This window comes from Ochlerotatus camptorhynchus, unplaced genomic scaffold (genome assembly GCF_037179485.1).
Source record: "Ochlerotatus camptorhynchus isolate MF236.1 unplaced genomic scaffold, CSIRO-AGI_Acam_v1.1 ptg000443l, whole genome shotgun sequence".
Taxonomy (NCBI): domain Eukaryota; kingdom Metazoa; phylum Arthropoda; class Insecta; order Diptera; family Culicidae; genus Ochlerotatus; species Ochlerotatus camptorhynchus.
Window position 1 is genome coordinate 3,316,988 of NW_027040929.1, and position 25,520 is coordinate 3,342,507.

General features: G+C 39.3%; 5 protein-coding genes across 6 annotated transcripts in view; 2 read left to right on the forward strand and 3 right to left on the reverse strand.

The window, feature by feature from the left end:
* Positions 1–25,520, forward strand: part of LOC135711855 (uncharacterized) — a 186,671-nt gene that overhangs the window by 125,694 nt on the left and 35,457 nt on the right. The gene's annotated exons all lie outside the window — the stretch shown is intronic.
* Positions 4,137–16,926, forward strand: LOC135711858 (uncharacterized). The gene is made up of 3 exons (XM_065234828.1): positions 4,137–4,204; positions 16,359–16,691; positions 16,750–16,926. Exons 1-3 carry the CDS (start codon positions 4,142–4,144, stop codon positions 16,924–16,926), a joined length of 573 nt encoding a protein of 190 aa, XP_065090900.1. The 5' UTR covers positions 4,137–4,141.
* Positions 4,229–14,841, reverse strand: LOC135711794 (uncharacterized). Its single transcript, XM_065234752.1, has 4 exons — positions 14,594–14,841; positions 13,399–14,533; positions 5,891–5,916; positions 4,229–5,358 (listed from the first exon to the last, which is right to left on the reverse strand). Exons 1-4 carry the CDS (start codon positions 14,724–14,726, stop codon positions 4,229–4,231), a joined length of 2,424 nt encoding a protein of 807 aa, XP_065090824.1. The 5' UTR covers positions 14,727–14,841.
* On the reverse strand, positions 16,990–18,378 carry LOC135711814 (uncharacterized). The gene is made up of 3 exons (XM_065234768.1): positions 18,165–18,378; positions 17,478–17,969; positions 16,990–17,228 (listed from the first exon to the last, which is right to left on the reverse strand). Exons 1-3 carry the CDS (start codon positions 18,376–18,378, stop codon positions 16,990–16,992), a joined length of 945 nt encoding a protein of 314 aa, XP_065090840.1.
* The window catches only part of Cep135 (Centrosomal protein 135kDa), a 72,510-nt gene continuing 66,810 nt past the window's right edge, over positions 19,821–25,520 (reverse strand). Inside the window, exons 6-9 of the mRNA XM_065234814.1 lie at positions 22,009–22,134; positions 21,402–21,555; positions 21,049–21,155; positions 19,821–20,505 (exon numbers count right to left, since the gene is read on the reverse strand). Of these exons, the coding sequence (XP_065090886.1) occupies positions 19,890–20,505; positions 21,049–21,155; positions 21,402–21,555; positions 22,009–22,134 (1,003 nt within the window). The 3' untranslated portion in view covers positions 19,821–19,889. The remainder of the gene's footprint in view (positions 20,506–21,048; positions 21,156–21,401; positions 21,556–22,008; positions 22,135–25,520) is intronic.

Consider the following 25,520-nt stretch of genomic DNA (forward strand, 5'->3'; position numbering starts at 1 on the left):
GAGTCGCACGATCTACTTGGATTTTTATGACACTTGCAATGTTTGCTTTGACCATCTGGTCTTCTGTTGATCATAATCAATTGCACGTGGATTGCTGTGATCACATATGGTCTTGATTTTTCAGGGTTGTATTTGAAATGTTTTGAAAGAGTTGTTGCTTGTCAGATAACTTTAAAATTGGCTTGAAGAAATACTAGAGCCCTGTTTCACTTGCTCCGACTTACTACCCTTATATTAAGGGAATTAATTTTTGTCTGAAATATTTATTTATTTTGTTGGACATTTGTTCTTAAGTCTGAACATTCGCAATTCTATGTACCTTGGTACTTGGTAGTACTGTACCAGGGAGTTTAAAAATATATGATTTACAGTAATATTTCACCACATGCACAAAAATGTGCAGACAATCCATTTGACGTTCAAAGATTATTTCAAAGAGACACAAAAAAATGGGATGCGTGGAGAAAACTTCATTAAGAATTGGGTTCTTTAATTTTGAAAAATATATCGGTTTTTATATATCATCTGAAAGAGCTTCGTTTTCTGAGCACAGCGATATATTTTTCGAGCCCACATACTTTCATCTCGATTTTTAAATCAAGATTTAAAGCAAAATAATAACTTCACTGTTTGACACTAAACTGACAAACTGACAGCCCGCTCCCATACAAAGTGACACCGAGTGGCTCTAATAAGGTGGTTTTTGCAAATGTAATCGTACTTATTTAAAATAGTTCCAATGTACCAAAATTGATGAAATTTTGGGTTTGGGTTCCATTTTTACATAACTAAAAAAATCGATCTTACCAAATTAGTTCAAATGAATCCACAGGAAGCATCCGTGCTAGTGTTGCATTGTAGTTCCAATCAAAGACGGTTCGCAACATTCGCCCCTTCCTATGTAGAACCTGTTTGAAGTGTCCAAATGTAGGGAACCTCCGGCTTGGGATAAAAGATGTTCGGCTGTAGTCGATTGCTGGATCCGAATATAGCTAGCCAAGTTTCAGGTCCAGTCCTTAACGCAAATACGACGAACTCTGGAATATCTTGGTTCCAATAAAGGTTTCTCTTCGTTTTCACAACCGTATGTCAGCATGACGTACAGTCAGTATCCCTTGGAGAATGGGATGCAATTCTAGCAGGGCTTCTTCCGCATAGATGGTCTGATTCCTTTTGAAACGGATAATCGCGTTCTTGGCCATCTTCAAAAAGGTTAACCGGATTAAAAACCCTCTTTGACAACATGATGGCGCTGGCGTTGCAAAACTTACACTAGACACTAAGTGCTAGTAGCGCCAAGTGGCAATTTTCAGCAGATAATTTATCGATACTAGCGCTAAATTGACCACTTTGTCAAGCAGTTTTGGCGTGACTTTCTACCAGCGATTTCACAAAACTGGACCAACTAATTTCTATTTTTTTGTGAAACGCACAAATGTTGGCTACTTTTTTCGAGGTTCTAGAAGAAAAAATCTCAAAATAATGTTTCATTTCAAAGTTCGAGTGGTAGTAAACGTCGTTTTATCTGCTCGAATGAAGTGGTTAATTGGTCGAAAGTGATAAATTTATAGAGGAAATCAGGAGATGCTAGCGCTACGTAACGGCAATGTTTCCACTTAACTTTACACAAGTTTCTGACCGAACTTGGACGTCTGGTCTCTGTGAGATTGCTTAATACAATTAAATAGAAATACCGAGTAGTTTAGCTGTTCTGATTTCGGTACAGTTTGGTGAGGTCGGGTATAGTTTCTGAGTATGGATGCCCATTTTGAAATAACTCTTATTAGCACAGAGTAATAGTTTTATTTTTTTTTTTTTTTTTTATTAATTTATTTGATAAGGCTCAACCGAATTAACTTTACAGAGCCGAGGATTCTTGGTCACTATACAATACATCTTAAAACTATAGTCAAAAGGTACAACACAATAAACACTTTATCTTCCGCTATCCAAAAAGCCTCCTCCATCAGAACTGGAGCCGCTTCCAGTGGTTTCATTGTATGGCAAATTGTTGTACGCCAACGAGGGTCAGAGCGCGTCCATTGCAGCAATGGACGCAAAACGTGGTCAGCACTCACACACTCATCACGAAACGGTTGCTTTCCAAAGTCGACGACGCATCGACCGAAAGAACTGCTGATGAAGAACAATGAGGAGGACCACACAATGGTTGCTGCCGAGAAAATAGACGATCGCGTAGCACACATCGAGAGTGGCCTGCTTTTGTCGGCAGCCGAGTGAACACTGGAATAGTTTTATTGTTAGGGAACTTTCTTTTGGGATCGTCTTTTCTTCATACAATTCTCATTATTCATACTATATTAATCATGATCAGTCTTTTAAAATGTTATATGTTTAAGTCCCGTTCTAGATTTGTTTGTTATTCATATCTTATGCATTGCAGCTCGCGAGAGGTTACTAAATATGGGTTCTTTTTCTCACCCACAATAGTTTGGGGGGGAGGGGGCGATCTGAGAGCTGAATAGAGGCAAATAAAATAGGGAACACAACACCATGACCCAAATGACTAACCAACGCATGCGGCTCAGACTTAACTTGTTCTATTTCTTTCTTCCCCTCATGTACCAATATTACCTACCTGAGAACAAATGGAAACACGGCCAGATTTTCAATAGGAAGAAGGAAAAAAAGCGAGAAAACGTAAGAGAGTAAGCAGTCAGAAAGGATTAGGCCATTTGGAAACAGCCAATTTATACTGGACGGAACTGGTAAGTAGGATAAGAATTGTAAAAAGGTGTGTGCTTGCATGAATTACCTATTTTAGAATTACCTATAAGCCACATGAGAACCACATTTCCTGCAATTACTACTCCATTGCACAGCACACACCTAACAATGATCATTAACGGTCATATAGTTTCAGCATTATCGACATTTATAATCAAAAGGTAAGTTGTAAAGTATAATTACCATGCATAGATATAAGTTAATGTACCAGAACCTGGACGGACACGAGCCTACCCAGGGGAGGACCCGGATACGACCACCCATGTGTGTCTAGAGTATCGCACGAGCTGACGAGTGCAACGGGAAGGACAGTAGGTGTATAGACTAGGGAGTTAGTCCCTAGATAAGCCAACTTAGCGGTTGGCACAGCCTATACACTGAACAATTACAATTACAATTAGAATTCCGGAACTGAGAGATATGTAAAATCTCAAACTTCAAAATCACTAAGATCAAGTATAATTCTTAATCAAGGAAACTGATAAATACATAAAAGGGAAATCAGACATCGAAAGCAATTTGGCATCCTGGGACCTCACGGGTTCAATTCCCGATTCGGTCGATAAAATCTTTAAGATTAGAAATTTACTCCACCTTCCTGAACATAGAGTATCACTCATAGACTGAGCCATACAATATTTTTTTTTTTCCTTTGGTTTGTTTTTTCCGTCGATCTTGTTTTCCGTGCTGAGCACCAATGCTACCGACGTGCCAGAAAGGCAGCTCCCACACCTGGATCCTACCTATCGACCCATCAACTCATGAACCGGGGACCAACGGCTTTACTTCCCATCCGAAGGAAGGCATGATCAGAGATGTTATGCCTCAGAACATCCCGGCGGCGCCGACTGGGATTGAACCCAGGCCTGCTGGGGTGAGAGGTAATCACGCTTACCACTACACCACCGGCGCCGTTCCATACAATATACCAATTCATGAATTAGTTGGCATATAAACCTCTCAATTAACTGTGGAAGTGCACCTGAAACACTAGTTGATAACCGGCAAAATGCTCACCACAGAAGAAGAAGAATGCATAGGTAAAATCTAGAATCCCGGAAAGAATTAGGACATTTACATGGTTTGCCAAGAGTGTAGCAAACCAACCAGCACTACGACTGTTTCGTGTCTTCTAATAAAGGACCAGTACAATATTATTATGATAATTTTGGATATTTCACTCCGGTTGAGCTATCGATGATTTGGATTTCGGAATATACTGACGACTGTATTTGAATCACATACCTACAACATTCACTTCCGTCAGCATATATTACCATCCTAATATAAATAATACCACTATTTTCTTTAATTATCAAAATCACACGGCGTAAAATGACACTACAAATAGATCCGGCTCAGCTCCATTTCAGTTCAATCGTGTTTCGTAACCATGACTGCGCACAGTTTGAAAGCCTCGAGCATTGCTCTACTATCGCTATCGTTCGCGCTACTGGTATGTACCTACCTTCTGCATTCTCTACACTAACAAATTGGCAATCTCATCCAACGGAAGGTGACAGGTAACATCGTTAAACTCATTTACATCGCACGCATACGAATATCCTCCCGGGATGTAATCGCGAATCCACGGCAACCAGTCGATCTTCTCGGATACGTCTTCACAATAGACGTAATCCTTCTCAATTTCGGCCATCGTCAAGTGAGGATTGTTCACTCCAATCAGCGCAATCCCAGCATCGTTCTGTTCATCATGAAGAATTTTATAAAAGATCTTCGGAACGGGGATACGACTGCCTTCATGGAAGTTGAAGTCCAAGTATATCTTTTGCATATCACCGTTATCATCCGGTAGCTCCATAATTCCGTAAGTTCCGGTGTACACAGTCACATTCAAATTCCGTCGGGTTACGAACGTCTTCACGCCATTTTCGATATGCTGCCAGTTGAAACTCCTAAATTTGTCCCACTGTGGAGCAACGTTTATGTACCGGAAAGTGGCTACCTGATGTGCACCGAAAACAAAATCTCCCTGGTCAGCAAGCTGCCCACGAACTAGAAAAATGTCCTTTTTCCTATTCATTACAGTGTCGGCATGTTCCGTGGATCCGAGAATCAGACCTAATGTTGCATGCTGGGTATCAAAAGTGTAAAGTTCTGCTAGTTCAATGTCGGGGAAAAAAGTTCCTTGCAGGAAATGATCCCGTTTCGCCCTTTCATGCTTGATATTCCATGGCGAAAGAGTGTACTTAACGTAGTAGCTCTGTAGAGTCTTCTCGTCGAAACAAACCTCGTATAGCTTTAGGAACCGAGCGCCCAAGTCGAAACCAATCTTCACCTGTGTTGCGTTGTTGAAGCAGTGCTTTCCAATTCGTGTGGCCGTATGGAAAACGGAATCACGGCACGTCAAATGCGAAATATCATATACTTTGCCATGATGAATGAATCCATCGTTTCCATCGCAGGTTGTGATCATAGAAGTGGCATCCGAAATCAGAAAGCCATGTGAGCAGAACAGCTCAACCTGTTCGCCGTGGTTAAACATCACATCGGTGGTGTTCGGAATTGGAGTGACGAATCGTTCAGTGTGTGGCACGATGAAAAGTGGTTGGTTCCTGTCCAGATCTTCATTCAGCGAAATTTTGCAACCTATCAGGATTAATTTATGTTATTTTATGATGAAACTAACTCTCAAGCATATGATGAACTGATCTTACCAATATCGTTATCGAAGTCTTCATTTAATTTGGTTTCAAATGTAACAGTAGACAGTAAAGCAAATCTTCCTTGATTTGGGACAATCTCCAGTAGCAGAAGTAGCAGTATCGCAAATGTGTATTGCATGATGGACTTAACACTGGGACCGACGAAAGCTGAATGAAACTTTCCGCATCACATGTAAATGGCAAGAAAGATAATTCTTGTCCCCTATGTTCAAATTCTTCAAGGTTTGTTCACACAATTACCTAAGGCTATAAAAAGGGATGGAAGGGGGTTTGTAGTTTCACTATTTGCAATGGGAGAGGAAGGGGTTATAAGAATTTTATGTTTTGACAAGTTATCATCTTGGCGTAGAGTAGGGTTTTCATTCCGGGATTCCCGAATCCCAGAAACAAGATTTTTTGATTCCCGGGAAATCTCTATTTATTCAATACTTGCTATTGATTCAGTTGTACTTTACTTTCTCCGTCGACATCCACGGTGTCTCTGGAAGAAAATAAAGAATTGGAATATTGGCCTGTAACGTGACATACGCCAGCTTGGATAGTAATGTAAGGCTTGTTATTCCTGATATCATTTCTTTGGCCATATACAAAATGTAGAGCAAAACGGATAGGTGCGAAATGTATAGAAATAATCGTTCAATGTGAATAGACGGATGCAATCTGTTCTCAAAGTAGACACGTAACTATGCGATTTTCGTTTCTTTCATTCCACGTGTCCAAAACAATCTTCAAGGCATCAGTTTTGATTACACTTACAATAGAGAAAAAATCAACCAAAATGACAAACTTAAAATGAATAAATTTAAAAAATCCCAGCCAAACTGATACCCTTTCTTTGTCAATATTTCTCAGAATAAGTAAACAAACATCTATAGAATTGCATGCCACAATTGCACTCCATGTTATTTGTGAACAGGTTTTTATCATACCGTAACTTGTCTTACGCTACCTGTTGCAGCCGTTTTAGCAAGTTACCTGAGATTGGGTTACTGGAACAACCTTTGCTATTCCAATATTTGCTAGATTAACTCGTTTTGTCCACTTTTCAATCAATAAGGTAAAGTGGGGCTGGATAGTACCTAGCTGATTTTTTTTTTCAGTTTCGAAGAAATTTATAGCTATTATATTAAAACATAAATTCACTGCTTTCTCACCCCAATGGGTCTGGGTTCAATCCCAGCCGAGGTCGGTGGGATTTTTCTGAGGCATAAAAACCTCTGGCCACGCCTTCCTTCGGAAGGGAAGTAAAGTCGTTGGTCCTGACCCATGTGTGTTGAATGGGTGCGATATCCTACGCAGGTGTGGAAGTTGCCTTCCTGCACATTCGATTGCTGTCAATGGATGACAATCGATATCCGTCGGTGATTGGCACTAGATTGCGGAACATAGACCGACGTTAAATAAAAGAAAGAAGAAGAAGAAGAAGAAGTGGTATTTCTGAAAGTGGCGTTTTACCCTAACGTTACCTTAATATTACATCACAGACAAACAGACACAACACATTGAACATTTCTCATTGTAAAATATCGTCGCTAAAATATTATCGCCATCTGTCGTATACATGGGCAATACACTCAACAGATGGCTGTAGTGTGTACCGTGCCAGCACCATATTTGACGCGTCCCTAATAATGGCGCACTCGTCTAATTTTTATCGCATCTCGATTTTGACAAGATATTGTTTTTAACTTTGTTACACCATCATCCCTAGAGCACAGGAACTAATATTTGCAGAAGTAACATTTCAAAAATAATGATTGAAAATAGTCGAACATTATTGAGTGCGTCGATTTAGGAACCGCTTCGAATATGGTGCCTCCACGGTAAACGTCGAACGGAAGGGAATTGATTATGCGCGTCACAGGTGTTGGTACTACACAGATAAAAATTCAGAATTTTAATTGTGATGTAAACATTCATTCACGTATACTTGTATTTCATTTCACGCAACCGAGCAACTTGCAGACAATATTGTTTACAAAGATGGGCTTTTTTATACAATATTTGCTACATTGCATGAAATGTGTCAGAACTTTACATGATATATAATGTAAACGTATATGATATGTGACGCTCCATTTATGTGCATCATATTGAACAGAAATTTACACTACTTTTTCGAACTGTGTACCAATTAAGAAACATTTAAATTGGCCGTTAAAAGCAATTTCGATGAAAATTTTAAGAGTGTTATGTCTGCTTTTCTGTGATCATATCTTCCCTATCTCAACTTTGGGCAATCCGCGAAAGTGCTTGCATTTTTCTCAAGCACTTTTGATCTAAATGCAATCAGTCTATCATACTCGAAATGAACCACGACCAGAGTTAATGTACACGTGCATCCATCCCGCGTGATAGAGACACGCTTTCAATCAGATCGTAGGTGCCTGGTACATTTCGAGACGAATTATTTCGCGTCTCTTTTTTATTTCAACGTGCCTCATTCGTGTCACATGTGCTGTGTCCCATGAGCTAAGCTCGGCGAGCTCCAGGGCGATCGGCAGCGTACCTACGTCCTGCGTGCATGCTAAAAGTAGCTGGTTGGTGATAAAGAAAACAACGGAGAACTGTTGATCGAGTAGTCTTGTCACACTCTAGCACAGAACAAAAGGAGAAGTGCAAACAAATTGGTGAATCAAAAAGTGTTCGTTTTTCTGCTCAACAAGCGATGTGTTGTGGTAGCGTTCCACACGGGCTTACTATGTGTACTCACACTATCATAGCATGCTGCCTATCTTAACTGCAGGCAGAAGATGCCTTCTACCGCTAGGTGCGCTAGTGTTCGCAAATGACAAGTGGAGCTACTTTCTGATCCAAAGTTCCACTCCTGTGACTCTAGTGTTGCTGGTACAGATGATTGATTTGAGATGGTATTCAGTTTTTGAGGGTTGAGAGATTGTGGTTTTATAGAAGTATTTCAAGCGGAAGATGAGTTAAACGATTAAAAATCATTTACCGGCGGGGTTATTTGTTACCGATCCATGCGCATGGAATTTTCATGGTTCATGATTTTGCTGGACCTAGTTCAAACAATTTAAAATCAGCCCCTGATCATTCTCACAAAATTTGATCTCATTAGGATATGAGCTCATACTGCACTTGGCCCTTTGAAGTTTATGTGGGAATTGAAAAATTGAACGTTAGGATAATTAATTATTAATTGATTAGGAAGATGATGTTCTTCCGACATGCTCCATTTACTACTCAGCAGACAACGTTGGAATAATAGAAAAACAATCCAGGCTATTATGTCATAAGGGCAAGATGCAGTGTTGCCCTAAAAGCAGCTGATTAATCCTACCAGAAAGTTATCAACTTAGAAATAAATTAATAACTAATTTTGTAGACGTTCAATTAAAACGGGGTTTTTAACAAAGTTGTTGCTGGGAAAATTTCACGTAGGGGGGGGGGGGTCAGGGGGCTCCGATATACAACTTTTTACGTAAATCATTATGGTGTAGGGCTAGAACGATGAGGACAAATAGTACACTTCTTGTAACAATTCCCATATAAACTTCAAAGAGCCAGTGCAGAATGAGTTCGCAATCAAATAGCTCAGTTTTTGGGAGATTGATCAGCCTGATTTGGAACCAATTGAGCTTGGTTGATCAAATTGAAACCATCGTAGTATAATAGGTATTTTCCAGCTGGAAGAGAACCAACAGTTCAGCAGGCCCTTCAAAAAAATGTCTTCGCTGTTGAAATTGATTCGTGTGACTTCATCCAGTTGTAATTTCTGCCTTTCAAGCTGTAGGCGATAACATCACTAGTTAATTCTAACATGTACCTAAATTTGAGAACTGTTCAAATATATGTCTAATCTAATATTTATCTAATATATATATATATCTAATAATATATCTAATAAATTTAGAAAAACAGCATGGTGTGTTCATCCCAAGTAGTAGTTAACCTGAAAATATGATGAGAAATAAGAAAATTGGATTGTACATTTTAGGATGAATCGAACATATTTGTCACACTCTGAATTGAGAACCATGTTTTCCAAAATGTAGGCTCAATATCTTTGAAAGCTCTGCGGAGCCGAAGGATTAAACAAATATTAAAATGGAGATCTAAATCAATTTCCTTTTTTTTGTTTGCAACGCATCGAATCTCGACAGATCCGCAAACCGCTTCTGCCGAGGATGCTGGGCTTCGTTTTTGCAAGCTTTATCGGCCTCTTGAGTGCACGTCCATTATCACCACCTCCATTTTGTTTTATGCATAGACAAAATTTATTGAAATTATTTGAAGTTCTGAGAGCATGGAAAAGTTCAGAAAACTTCGTAGAAGTGGGAACTTTATACAAGCTTAGGGATCTCCGTTGAAGTTAATTGTTTAATGTAATGAACCTCTTTATTTTTCAGGGACCTTTTTTATAATTTCGGAGCACTTTGATGAAATCTCGTGGACTTGAAATAGTTCAGAAAGTTCCGCGCAAATTCAGGAAATTTCGTGCGTCGAACTTTGCGGAAAATCAACGAAAAACGCAGACGTGCAGCAAACTTTGATGAAGTTCTCCTGAAGATGAAGATTTTGGACCATCGTTTTATTTCAAAGAACTTTGAAATTTGAATAGATGTTCAGCAAACGATGCATAAGTAATGAAGTAATGAAATTGGGTTGCTAGCGGAATGCTTAAATAAAACAGCAAAAAAAGGTTATCCTTCCATTTAATTCCGCTTAGTTAACTTTAGTATCCATGACAGATACGTATTTCGACTACAATGTGCAGTCTTCATCAGTGTCATTCCCACTAAAGAACTTATCAAAATCTAACCCCTTAAGTACACATCCCATAGGTAAAAAAATTATACCTGTGATCTTGACTTTTTTACCTATGGGATGAGTAACCTTTTTTTGGCTGTTTTATTGATGCATAAGTAACAAGATATTCTTTCAGATATGCTCCCTAGACAGCCAGGAAGTATAAAAATACCAGCATTGGCTGATGTTCTTCTGATCTGAATTAGAGAGTTGCTAAAAAAAGGATGAGTTAAGAATGTGCTTAAGTTTTTGAATATCTTATTGTTTCAAATGGATAGATCAACTTTCAACACGGTATTTTCCAAATTTAAACCATACAATCTGGGAATCCAGCGAGCGGATGCGACGAGATATTGAATCATATTCCGGTGCTGCTCCGATGCTGGTGGAAACATGGTGATTTGATCAGGGGGTGACGTGCTGTCAAATCAACTTACTGATCATTCTTGTATGAATTTGGTTCCAAAATTAAATAAACCCTGTAGGTTTCTTGTGGCTTGTTTACGTTTGGAATCAGTTATGCGAGGTAGGCGACGATTGTTCGTATTTGACAGTGCATTTAAGTGTTGAACCGGAAAAAATAAACAAAGAAGATTCTAATTGACCGGCAAATTAAAGCTTTGGCTGTTAGAGGATTTCAAGAATTCAAGCACTGCAAATATATGCTACCTTTCCTCTAAAATAGGAATGGTTTGTGGTAACGCATATGAAATGTCGGTCAAAGCAACCAAGTTTCAACAGCCTGTATTTCGTTTACCTACACCTTCCAGAACTTAGCGCTCTGCTGTTCTAGCATTAATCGTAGCACATGAGATGAGGCACATGAGATCAGCGCGAGCCTCGCGCACGCCAGGATTTTTGGGTGTCGCATTTGTTTCTCGCTCGTATCTTATTCTCGCGTGTCTCTTTCTCTCTCGTCACATGTTGTTTTCGTTGCGACGGGAGACGGTTTGTTGAGAGTCTCGGCAGCACATTTTTGTACGCACGAGGAAAATGTAACTCTGACCACGACGAAACTGGCACAACGACGCCCTAAGTGCAGGGTTCCAGGGTTGCAGTTCCAGTGCAAGCAATATATCATTATCCTTCTACAACTACGATCAAGCTATATTACAGAGAGAGTTTATCGTGGTAGTGGTAGCAAGAGTTTTGTCTTTATCGTTGATATCTTTATGTGTTTGGATTCGCTGGTTGCCTGCATAATTTGTAATTTGGTATTTGTTTGTTTTTAATTATTGTAATTACGACCGCATCATATTATTCATGAACTCTTGATCGCTGAGAACGCTTGTGAATAATTGAGGTGGACAAAAGGGTGAACAAAGACGTGAATGCCTAAACTTTTTCACATTGAAATCGCTGCGAAGCAACTGAAAAGTGTTTTCATTTTCATTTTCAAGCACAGAAGGGGGTCATAGGGCCAGGTCTCCAGTAAAACATCACTGTCCATACAGCACAAGGGTAGAGGTAAAAATTTGGCACCACAGAATAATAAACACATGGATCAATTGAATCCTGCTTAAGATGCCGGATAGAGAGGAATAGTGTAGGGGATAGTCGGAGTAACAGTAATATTAGTAAAAGTTGGAAAGTAAACCTACAGAGGACCATGTTTTGCAATACCTGTAAATCTTGTTTTATGATTTCATTTACTTGTTTTATTGATTAGTTTAGTGATTGATAATGTACTTACATTTTGTTATCTACTTAGCTGCTAAAATCCGTGGAAAGGCTCCTCTTCGCTGTCCGGAATCGAAAATCCTTCGAATTCCGACAAACGTACATCATCTTCCGTGTTTTCCATGCTCACGGAATTTTCCGGATCTTCATATTCAGACTCGATAAGTGCGTTGAATATTTTCTTTGTGGCCGTCTTGTATTCGCCACGGTTGTATGCCAATTCCCTCCAGCCGCTGTTGTGTTGCTTCTTTCGAAGTCCTGTTTGAGACTCGTTTTCCACGTGAAGCAGGGTCGTCCTAGTTTCTTTTTTCCATGCACGCGGTAATTGAGATGTGTTCCTTACCACATGTCCAAAGTAGTTTAGCCGCGCCACTCTAATTTTATTGTTGATCGTGTGGTTCCCCAGTTATCTGACTGCAATATGTTGGGACTGCCTTCTTGCGCTTTTTGAGTCATTGATAACAGTTTGTGGCGGTTGTTCTGGGTTTTCGTTGGTGAATGCCGCAGGATGCTGTCTTGCTTCAAAACTAAGAGCCTTTACATTGCCATTTCCAGACTTCGTGTTGTTAGTTTTCTTGAAGGTCTTTCGCTTCGTATTTCTAAGAAGTGACTCTATAAATAGATGGGGCACAAAACAAAAAACAAAAACAAAAACAACGCTTCCAGCCCACAAGCTGTAGACCGAGTGCAGAATCTTTGTGATGATACTTTCCAAACATGCATACCCATAGAAATAAATTCAATTCAATAAAGGATATATTAAAAAAAAAACACAGATGATTTCTACTGTGACTAAATCCAGCATTCCTACTAAAATATCAAATGCTGTGCTTAATCATTTATTATTAGTACAGAGCAATAAACAATGTACGGTGATGATTAATCTGTTAATATGCTTTTATAAGCGGGTTCAAATGCACTTTTGGTAAGCATCAACACTGATCTGGCAACACTAGTTTGCATCTTTCAAATGTGGTAAAGATCCAGATCAGCCCTGGGACCTGGTAGCCTAATTAAACTACCTCAATATTTTGCCAAAGCCCAGGGACTGCGAAGCAACTGAAAAGTGTTGAGGAAATTTATAGCTGTAACTGTAATCTTTTGTTTGCTAATCTGGTTAAGATGTTATGCTTAATTATCTTAAAGATAAATCGTCCAGCTCAAACCTTTGTAGGGGTAAGCGGTGGGATAATCATCAACAGCATTTGTAACAAATGAAATGGTGAGTGAACAACGATCTGTAGCTATACTGCCGCTTATGGCACGTCCTTCCGATAACATAAATCAGCAAACCGAGAAAAGCAATTTACTCAATTGTATGAGAAATTTCTAGAAACGTAGGTCACTCAGCGCTGAGTAACGTACCTTTTTAGAAATTTATCATACAATTGAGTAAAAGTTACTCTCTTTCTCTCGCAATATGGGTGAATATAAGTTTTGAAAAAGCATCCATGTTTTAAAAAATATGTTTATTGCAGTGTATCACATTAACAAGTTCATCCCCTAAGTTAACAAATTAGAAATCTTCTTCAACGGAAGATGTTTGGTAACAGCGTTAAATTCATTCACATCGCAAGCATACGAATATCCACCTGGAATGAAGTCACGTTTCCACTTTAGCCAGCTAATTTGATCGGAAACGTCGTTGCAGAAGATATAGTTATCCTTAATTTCATCCATCGTTGCATGCGGGTTGTTCACTCCAATTAGCACTATTCCCGCATCGTTCTGCTCGTCGTGCAGAACCTTGTAGTAAACCTTCGGCACCGGTACTCGTCCTCCATTGTCGGGATCGAAGTCCAAAAAAATTTCCTGCATATCACCATTTGCGTCCGGAAGTTCCAGAACTCCATGTGTTCCCGTGTACACGGTAACATTTAAATTGTTACGAGCAACAAAGTCTTTCACGCCTGTTTCTATACGCTGCCAGTTGAAAGCGTTGAACTTCTGCCACTGTGGTGCAACGTTAATGAACCAGAACGTAGCACGTTGATGAGCACCGAACACAAAGTCAGCCTTAGCAGCGAGATGCCCACGTGCAAGGAATAGGTCTTTTTTGTTGTTCAACAATGCGTCGGCTCGTTCGGCTGATCCGAGAATCCTTCCCAGTGTTTTTCGTTGTGATTCTATGTTATACAACTTGGACATCTTTAGAGATGGGTAGAAGTCGCCTTGAATGAAGGGAGGTCGCTTCGTAGATTGATGTTTCGCGTTCGATGGGGATAGACTATGCTTAACATAGTAGGTTTGTAGGATATTTTCATCAAAACATGCTTCGTATACTTTGGGGAAACGAGATCCCATATCGAAACCAATTTTCACCAAAGTAGCATCGTTGAAACACCGGTCTTCCGTTCGAGAAGCCACATGAAATACCGGGCCCTTGCAGGTGAGCTGTGTTATGTTGTGAATGTCTCCATTGTGGATAAACCCGTCGCTTCCGTCACATGTTGTTACGATGGAATTTGACTTGGATGGAACTGCCTCGGAATCGCCAAAGCCACGCGTACAGAATAGTTCTACCTGTTCTCCCTGGTTGAACAGTAGGTCTGTCGTGTTGGGTAGTGGGGAATAAAAGGTTTCTGTTCCCGGTATGAGAAAGAGCGGTTGCTTAAGATTGAGTTCTTTGCTCAAAGAAATCTTACAGCCTGAAATTGAACAGATCAATAAATGGTATTACCATGGTTGACCGAGATAATAATGCTTACCATCATCTTTACTGACTTGAGACTCTCCGTAGCTTTTCTCTAAACCATCCGTTAATGATTCTATCGCTTTTCTGCAGAAATTCACCTCAACCTGAGAAATCAGCAACACTATGCAAGTAAATTTATTCCACATTCTCTCTTCGATCGTGTGGAAGCGTTGTGATATATTTAACCACTTTCACTCTATGGTTTGCTTGCGGCTTCGCTTGGGCGTCGGGGACGACGACGGTCAGATCGCGGCGAACGATCAAGACCTAATGAAGCTCGCGGTGATTCCGAATAAGCACCACAGCTACAGCTACCGCTTGCATCCGTACCTACTACTTCATTCAGCCGTTATAAACAAAACCCCGACGCGCATAGTGGGTACCCACTGCGTCGGAGAAAGAGAGTTGAATGAACGGTACATGAGTAAACCGCATTGATGAGCATGATAAAGAGCGACCAATGGAGCAAAACGAAAATATTGAAGGCAAAAAATTCGGTTTTATTTGCAATTACGAATCTACCTAGTATTGTCAAGTTATTTTTAATAACATATTCTCGGTAAACATCGGAGTTAGCGAGTTATGTTCCTAGTGTCTATTTAAACATTTCTTGAACTTACAGACAATTTGAACAAGTTTAACAGAAATTTTAAACAAGATTTAGCTTTTAACACAACTGGAAAATTAATCATAATCGTGTAATTCTAGATAGAGCTGGAATTAGGTCGTAACAGCTTTTGTAAACAATGACTTATCTCGAGAATTTCTATGAACTCAAGGCACGCCCACGCAAACCAACATAACCGTCGGATAGAGCAAGTCTTCCCCTACCCGATGGTGATGTTGATTTGCGTTGGCGAGCTTTGACTTTCTAGAAATCATCGAAATAAGTCATTGTTTACAAAAGCTGTTACACCCTCATTCCAGCTCTATCTAGAATTCTGGATCGACATTCTAACAGAGGTTTTAAGGATATAAGGCTACAAATTACATTTTTTTAATAAAGAGCATAGGTTCTAGAAGAACACATTTTAAAAGTTCGAGTTGCAGGAAACGTCAATTCAAACTGCTCTAAAGATGTGATCCTCTGTTCAACTACTATACTAGTTGATCACATCATTCGAGCAGTTTATAATGACGTTACGTTTCGACCACTAGAACTTTACCACGCAGCAATATTTCGAGTTTCATTCTTCCAGAACTTCGAAAAAAGAGGCCTAAATACTGCTAAATAATCGCAATTTTCTCAATATCTCTGGACCTCCTAAAACAACTCGGCTATGTGATTAACATGGGATTGTCCAATAAAAACCTTATACTAAATAAACATTTTTTTTGTGAAGTATACAATCTTTGTACATTTGGTAGCTACCTTTAACCTTCATGTGTTCGATTGATTGTTGGCATTTTTCTACATGGAACCTGGGTACCCGGATGGAGCACATAAAGGATAATTATCTGGAAAACGAGAAACAATCTTCGTCGTCGTTAACTGTTGATTTAGGTGAATGTATTACATAGTAAAAACTAGACATTTGGCTTCAAATCTATGCTGTTATCATCAGTTGAATGAGAAAAAAATGTTCGAAGATGGTTTGGAAATAAAAGGTGCTAAATATGAAAATAACAAACATTCATCCAAAAAATCCCAAATTGAAACACCGCTCTATCATATAGTTCATTTATTCGTTATCTTTTCTGCATTTGTGGTTCGCTGTTTATGTATCTACCGAGTGCATCTCCATCTACCTTATACCTCCAATTATCACTTCCACTAGATCGACGCAACGTTCATTACGATCCGTGAGGTTGACTTCAAGAACAATGCGGACTACGCCAAGGTTTTCATCGTGCTTCGAAACGGAACTGATCAGCTGCGAGGTAACACAATGGTCGATATCGACGCCTTGGTCTTTCAGAACATCTCCGATGGGCTACAAGTACGCATAGATCTGGCTTCCAAGATTGGCGCCGACTATGTTACGATGCTCGACTCCAGCGTCGATGTGTGCAGTTTGAATACATCGGCAACCGATGGTATGCTGATGGAATTGATGGTCAGCGAAATGAATAAATACGGCAACATCAGTATTAGTTGCCCATTCAATTCGGTAGGAATGACAAAGGTAGTGGTTACTGTTTTTAACCAAAATAACGTTTACGTTTCAGGGCAATTACATGGCTCGTAACTTCCATATCGACACCGATAATATGCTGATAAAGTTTGCGCCACCCGGCGACTACCGTGTAGGAATCGACGTCAAACACAAAACGGACGGAAGTTCGATTGCGATACCGATCTTTGATATGGAGTTTTACGCTACCATCGCTGGGGGTTCTGAATAACTATACCGTTGCGTACCCATAGTGAAAAACTGATTTATAAAATAAAATATTCAACGCCTACAATTATTTCTTGCTACCATTTATCACTTGTTCCTTTGCCTTCGCGCTACCCGGTACCTTTACCTTAAAGTTGAGAACGTACGACTTAGGATCATAGTTACACTCTATCGTCGGGTTGAATTTTCCACCAGGAGCGCTTGACGTATTTGGACTTACCGGAAGGGCTTTTTTGCAACTATCATTCGCATCAACCGGTTTCAAAGCGCGACTACTTCGTCTTCTCCGGGTGTCAAGTATTTCATCTAAAATTCATTAAATTACATTAGCGCACGTGCATGCTGTCTGAGCCGGAATCAAGGGTGGCACTTGAAGTTCTGCTTTAACGGCAGTGGTGTAGGTAGAGCCTACTAAGAGAAACTAATATACTAAATCAAATTCACCCAATTACACCACTGAACAGACTCAATCTTATCAAAATTATACACTCAGCAAGGAACGTAGAACGAAAGGTAGCTACGTGGTATTAGCATCTTTGCAATTATTTAACTTACAATTTATCGTCATTCTCCGGTCGTTAGTCGTCGCTCCTGATAGGGGCAAAGGCGGAGTGCCGCTCGTCTGCTGCTTGCTGTATGGGCTTTGGTGATTCTGTAAGATGTCTCTCCACTTTCGCTGCTCACACTTCTTTTTCTCAGATCGAGCGTTTCCTCCATTACTACTACCGCTTCCAGTCGACGGACGAAGCTTTCCACGATTTTTCGCAGCTTGAAGAGGTGAGGATGAAGCTTTTCCACCCGGCACAGTAGGTGTCCTAATTGGCGTTTTAAATCGACGCAAATCGTCAATTACCATTACACTGCCGGAGGTGTCTCGTGCAGTTTCGTAATCAGACTCATTTCTCCGTTGGTCATCCGCCAGAATCAACTGTTCGCCTTGTACCGTTTTATAAATGACGACCGTTGAACCCTTCTCATCTATTTTGCCACTAGTGGTCGATTGTTCTGGTTTTTCCATTTTCTTGCTAGCATTGTGTGCACTTGAGACTGGAGAAGATTGAGAGAATAGTGCACCCCTCTGTTATTAATGGGAAACGATTAGTAGGAAAAATGGGCCTCTCAATGACGACAAAAATTGCCATCCTTTAGAACTTTCAGACCTTCCATTGAAGCATAGAACGATTAACCTAATTCTAAGAAAAAGTCGAATAATGCAGTCCTAAGCGTAGAAATCAATCTTACCTTTCTGGTTCTTATCGGCACCATTCAGAGTGCCGTTCAAATTCAAGCCGGAGATATCTGGCACAGTTGCAACTGATAGGTCTTTCTCTAAAGATAAATTTTGTTTGGTCACCTGACTGCTTCTACGAAAGCTTCTCTTGAAATTCTCGTATTTCGATTCATGGATGTCTATTTGATGCTCTAGGCTTTTGAAATTAGTTGATTCAGAGCTCATGCTGGATCGTTCTTTAAATGGAAATTAATTGCATCAAATGAAATACCTAGGTACTACGATAAATCATTTACCCCTGAACGATTTCGCAGGAGACTTATCATGATCATCTTTTTGTTCAGGAACAACTATTTCTGGCAGTACTACGGCACCTTTAGAACGACTCGAATATCTATCGCGTATCAGGATATCTGAGGACATACCCGAAACGATACTCGAACCACGGGTTTTGATTGGAGTAGACGTTTGAGTTGCCTCTTTAACCTGGTTAGTGAAATCCTCAAGAATAGACTGCGAATCTGGAACAAGGCCTAGTCATTTGTTGTGATTCTGTTCTATTAAATTAAAATTACTTTCGAATGGGGCACTTTCATCTTCCAGTTCAAAACTTGTCCGTTTGGCATTTGATTTCACCCTGTTTTGCTTCGACGAAGGCTTCTTTGCTAAGAATGATGCACAATCAGTTAGAATGTTTTATCTTTATCTGTTAGTAACGAATATTTCAAAAACAACCTCAATGGGAAAACACTACAACTCAGAGGAATGAACTTACTACGATTCCCGTTGCCCGTTGAAGATGACGACTTCGATGAATTTCGATACCGTGATACCGTCCAACCAGTCGGTACATCAGAATTACCTAAAGACAATGAGGTTCCAATGTATCACAAGCATGTTGATCAATCACGACTACAATGTTACCTCCATTTCGATTAACCTGTGCGCTTTGGTCTCTACGGGATATTCCCTCCTGTGGTTTATTCAGCGCAATATACGTGTCTTCAACTGGATTGGAAGGAACTGTGCTAGGCCCAGATACACACCTAACGGCATCTTTGGAGCACTTAGTTTCAAATGAATTAGGTTTTTCATCCTCATGAAATATGGTATGCTGCTGTTGAGGTATCTTATCTATTTCCAAAAACGATTCACTTGAAAATTCTATTGCAGCACTGGTACTGATTACTTTAGAACTTTCTTCAATATAAGACTTAACAGATTTTGATGCATTTCCAACTAGCACATTTGGCTCCATAGAAATTCGATTCGTCATATTGTGATCAGACATCTCTTGCTGCTCATGTAAAACTATCAAAGGACTGCGTGCAATGCGTTCCAGTTCTATTTCGCCGCTTGGCTCATGACCTAGTTGATACCGATTGACTACCTTATTGCATTCTGTATCAAACAGTGAGTTTGGAATTTTTTCGAGAACCTCAAAACAACTCTCTTTAGACGACGATGAATCGATGCTTCCTGATTCCATGTTTCGAACAGCCGTAGTTAATCTATCCATAAAATGAAGTGAATGAGGAATTTCGGATGATTCGGATCTCAACGTTCCCAAGACACTGCTACGCTTCGATTGACTACTGGATTGTTGAAAGGATTCTTCAGGTTTCAAATAAGGCTTGATTCTTATGATATGAAAATAATATCGTTCATTAATTGTAATAAGCTATTAGCATAATACTTTATAAAAAAAATGGCAGTAAACTTTATTTGGATTGTCATCAAAATGTGGAATACCTATTATAATCTTCCTCTTCTCTTGACTGCACTTGTGCGAATCGATCGTCGGTAATCATTCGCCTGAGCTCTTGCAACTGAACGCTGTACTCACTTGCTAGGGCTTCACTTCTAGCAGCGTTGCGTTGTTCTTCATCCAACTTTAAACTCAACTCATCCACCTGTTCCTTCAATGTCTTCACTTCTTGGTTCAATTGATTGGTAACAATCCTCTGCTGCTCTACTTCCGACCGGCTAGCAGCAAGCAATTCCTGCAAACCATCCACCGCTGCCTTATCTCCTGTTTTAGCCAACGACAGCTGTCGTTTCAGTGTTGCATTTTCCTTGTTTAACTGTTCGCGAATGTTCGAGTGTTCTTCTAACTCAGCATTCAACTTATCTTTTTGCAGATCCAACTTGTTACACAGTTCCTTCGTCGCTTCCAGATCCTCACGAAGGTTATGGTTCTCCTCCTTAAGACATGCAATATCAGTCTCCAACGAAACAATGGTCGCCGACAGCCCATTAGTCTGCCCCTCGTATGTCTTGATTTCCGCTTGGCGTAATCCGACCTGCTGTTGCAGCCCGTTGATGCGACCTTCCGCTTCCTGAAGCAACTTTCTGCTCCAAACATAGGGTTCCCACAGGAAATTTGATTCATTTTTTGTCGGACAGCAGGAAAAACCATGCCCCACGTTGCATGGTCGTCGAGAAATTGATACGGAAAAAGGGATATAAGTATAAAAATAAATTGGCAATAAAACAATAAACGTTGGAAAAACTAATTATCTTCTATAGCTATATTTATACCTACGGACACGGAAGGCGACCGTGTGTTAGAAGTGCGGTTCACCGCATTCACACAAACCAACAGTGCACATGCATTAGATGGAAAGCGGATTAAGAGTGAAATAGACAAAGAGAAAAAAAACAGAGAGAAGGAAGGATATCACCAACCGAGGGTAAAAAGTTAATTCCAGTTATTTTCTAATTTATGATACTACAGTGCAACAGGGGTACGGATGGAAAATTGCATCTAACTGAAGAGGATACTACTACATATAGGTAGTCATATCTTCTTCTTTTTTTCTTATTTGAAAAATCGTTAGTCCCGTAGAGTGTTTCGTGTTAATATATGAAGTGGAAAATTTAAACGCTACTCACTTGGCTTCCGCAGTTTCGACTTCCAACGTTTGGTTGCTTACTTCCAGCATATTCACTCCTTCGGAAAGCGATTTGTAATGTTCCAGCATCTCTCCACGCTCGCGTTCCTGTAAATGTTATGCAAAAGGATCTCCTCTTAATTAGTGCTCCAAATCGCAAAACAGTTTCCAAATTGCATAAAATTAAAACAAACCTACTAATTAGACTAGCACACTACCTAACGGCACGTCTCGTGAAATGTTCTTAAATCAACTCGCGTTAAATAGGTAAACATCTCAAAATAGGGAAGAAATCAAACTTGGCTTGCTTCTATAAGACTACTAAATAGTGAAAGCGCACAAAAATCTAATTACCTTAATACATAGCAGCTCTTCGGCACGCTGAATCTCCTGAACATATTCACGTAGCTGTGACTTCATGCGCTCCACCTCCTTCTGGCAATCGACAAGCTTACGCTTCGTTAGCGTCAGCTCCGAAGCAGTGCCGCTCAGATCATTCGATAGACGTCTGTGTGTACGGAAAATAGAAAAGTAAATTTAAATAAGGTGAAGAAAAGTCTCCGAGACATGGACAAATTGTTGTTTTAACGACTAACTAATCCCAATATTTGGATAGCCAATGTGTGATTTTGAGATTACAGGGTAGCTTCTACTTAACGCTCCGAGCACCACACTGAAAATGAACTCGACCCTTTTTACAAAATGATGTAGGTATCTCAGACTCTATTTATCCATTTTCTAATGTTGCTATACTATTGGAAAGTTTGCTTGCTCATTCATCTGTGTCAAAAGTTTACTTTTGATATTCAATTTGTATTCATATTGAAAATAGGGCTTGGTACCATCCATTTGGTTAAACATCATTCCTACTGAATTTTGTATGTTTTATATGCATTTGAGAGACATTTTCTCACAGCGGAACTCAAATATGAGTCGAATTCAGCGGTCGTGTACCACTTACCCATTTTCCGCAACAGCGTTATCGTGCGAACGCTTCAGTGTCGCCACCTGTTTTCTGAGCGTATCAGTTTCCGTTGCCACACTGCGCAGGTTGCTGTCTTTCTGGATGTTGTCCACGCTAGCATTCCTGTATGAAACAGAATAAAAACGGTTAAAATTAACGAGACATGGTTGAATTTATGATTTTGGTCGAGCGACTATTTTTACCGATAATAGAATATGTACCTAGGTACTTTGGAGCAGATGTGGTTAGAGAATAAAAGTTGCGAAGATTAATTTTTTATGCAGAAAACCGGAAAATGTTAATTTTTATGGAACAACTCACCAAATTTTTTTTTTCTGTTTTCGCTTCCAAATTGATATTGTTAGCAAAAAAAAATATCCATAACAGGTTAACATTTATAACGAAACGAACGAAACGAGGTTAACATTTCGTTTCTAGGAAAGTGGCGCCATGCTGTCAGTAGATGTTAGATCATAACCGACCTCACACAATGATTAATTTATTCTTTTCTAACAACATGACGCCAGTTTCCTAGAAGCAAAAAGTTAACAGGAAAAATAATGTATGGAGATTTGAACTTTTTTAAGTTAAAACGAGAGGAAAAAAATTGGTTCCGTAATAATTTTAGCCAAAACCTTTACCAAATATTAATGGCACGATTTGCTCCAAAGTAGGTAGGTATTCTATTGTATCATCTAAATTTTATGGGAATATTCGAGATGGTCAACTTCAACTCGATATCGATATCGATAGGCTCAATTTTAACCGAAAACATTCATGTAACGGATTTGTATGCTTCGTCTTGTTGAAAAGAGTATTAGCTTTCCTATTCTAATTGATCATTTCATAAGGAACCGTGGTGGATTCAGGAAATTCCGGATTTATTTTTGACGAATCGGTAGACACTATTATCACAGACAAACAGACTTAACACTCGCAAGTAGTTCATCGAACAAGCATTTAACGGTAAATTTAAAAGTATCGTAGTTGGTAGTACCGCCACCTGTGGTGCGCATAGTCAATTCCCTTGCATTTGACGTTTACACACTACCGCCATCTGTTCAGCGTACTACCCACCACAGTGTACTCAACAGATGGCGATAATGTTTTAGCGACGATGTTTTACTGTGAGAAATATTCAATGTGTTATGTCTGTTTGTCTGTGCTATTATTATTATTTTATTATAGAGACTTTAACATTGTAATGTCATTCGTCTCTGCCAGTAGACACTAGACAGGCCGTTTTAACAAGCAAAAGCTGATTAATGTCTGGCCTCACATGTTTTTTTTTCCCGAATGCTTATAAAAAAGACTAATAGAATATTCAATGATAAATTTTTTTAGTTGAACTACTGACCCTACGGTAAAGTTTTGTTAAAAAATAGACTGGAATTTACTGTCCTACATCAGAAATATGTAGCATGATCATTGAAAAGTGGTGGTAGTAATCTTTCTAGCAGTTAGACGGATAACTAGAATCCGAGATACATTATTTTGGAAAAAGTATCGATTTCATTAACGGTTTAAAACTTTGTGTATGACACACAAAACCTGTCAACCTCGCTTTCAGAGGGTTACAGTTAGCGATTTTATGATCACTGAATGCTCATTCATCGCAAGCGCTTAATGATCATAAAATCACTGATTTTGACCCTTTGAAAGCGAAATTGACAGGTTTTATATGGCATAAGGTAAACTCATCAATAGTGGAGGTACGTACCTCCACTATTGGTGCGGTTACCCTATACGAATTTTACATTCTCTTCTTGCATCTTACAAATACAAATTATCATTATTAATAATTCTGAAAAATAGTATTTTTGCCGAAATGAGCGTTGAATGAAAGCAAGACTATACTTGTCAATATACCTCGCAATATACCTATTGAAAGAAATAAGAGTAAGGGGGTGTCCATAACCTTCGTAGACAGATTTCCACTTTTCTCTGCGTAGAGATTCGTTTATACCATTTTGTTATGAACCATGAATAAAAAAAAATCCTACCCAAAAACGATGATTGAGTTGTCGAAAGCTCATGATATTCAAGTGGGGTTCTGACCATTTCTGTGGAAAACAAATTGGGCTAAAACAATCGAAAAAAAAATCGTGTTTCTTGAAAACCTTTTTCATTGATGCTAAGGCTCTAAGATCATGAAAGAGCTTAAAAAAATATTGTGCGAAAAATCTGTTTTGTCAATCTGTCCAAAATGTATAAGAGGCTCAAAATCTAAGATCATAAAAGTACACAAAAGAATACTTTTTTATTTGTTTTTGTTATGCTATCTATTCTTTTCTACAATTTAAAATATTTTGTATGAATATGAAAAGAACAATATGCCTATAACTTATTTTCGATCCAGTCCTTAAATCATATTATTCGTAACTTGTACAAAATATTCGTATTACCTGACATCTGGCCAAATGCTAATAAGCAATGAACCAAATGTGTGCTTGAACTCGGTCATATTGATTCACGACTAATTCGATATTTTTCAATAAATCATAGCTCGAAAAACGGCAAATCAAATCGAAGACGTCATGTTTGAGACAAATTTGTAGGAAACTGGATTGCATTGAAAAAAAAAACACAGTGAACAAAATATCACAAATTTTTATGAAAACATATTTGAAAGCTTACCAAACATGATAACATTTCTGAAATGGACATAATGGACACTACAAAATAGACCAAAATCGAAAAACAAACTTTTAGTAAAAGCTCATAAACCAACTTACTAAGAAAAACTCATCATGCTCTGAGACCAACACTAGCACACGTCCCAGAAGACGCAAACTTTCCATCACAAAAGACGAGAGATTAAATTCAACCAAACCGCTTTTTATCGCGTGACACATTTTTCGGCCTCGGGACACTCGATTTTTTTTTTCGGCCTACGTCTAAAAATCTCTAAAATAAATTAAAAAAAACCATGATTTTTCATCAATGGTGAGGGAGGATGAATTGCATTTTGTTTACAATGCACTGTTTCAAAGTGTGTAATAGAAGGTTTTTTATGTCATTTTCGGAACGACACAGAGCAATTATTTCGAAGATTCAAATCCGGAAACGTTCTGATGCTAGACGGATTTGGTAGATCTTGAAAATTTTGTAATGTAAACAAGTTCTTAAAGAGATAACAAAAAGGAATACAACTTCCATACAAATATAAACTTTAGAATCCACTCACGTATATTTTAAGTAACCACGGATTCCCCTGTGTTTACTCATACCAAAAAGGTTAACTTCCACGGAATTACCGCGATCGTTTTCCATAAACAACATCGCACTACACTCAACCCCCCCCCCCCCCCCACGGGCGCCTCAAGTCGATCAATGACCGCCACTGTCAAGTACCATTCGCCAGTGTCTTTAGCATCGCAGAAGGTCAAAGTCACTACCCTGCCTGCCCGAGTGAGGCAAGCTCCTATTGCGTAAGTCACTACCGGCTTCCACAACCGCAAAACTATATCTGTCCCGCATGACAGAAGAGTTTGACAAGACGTCATTGA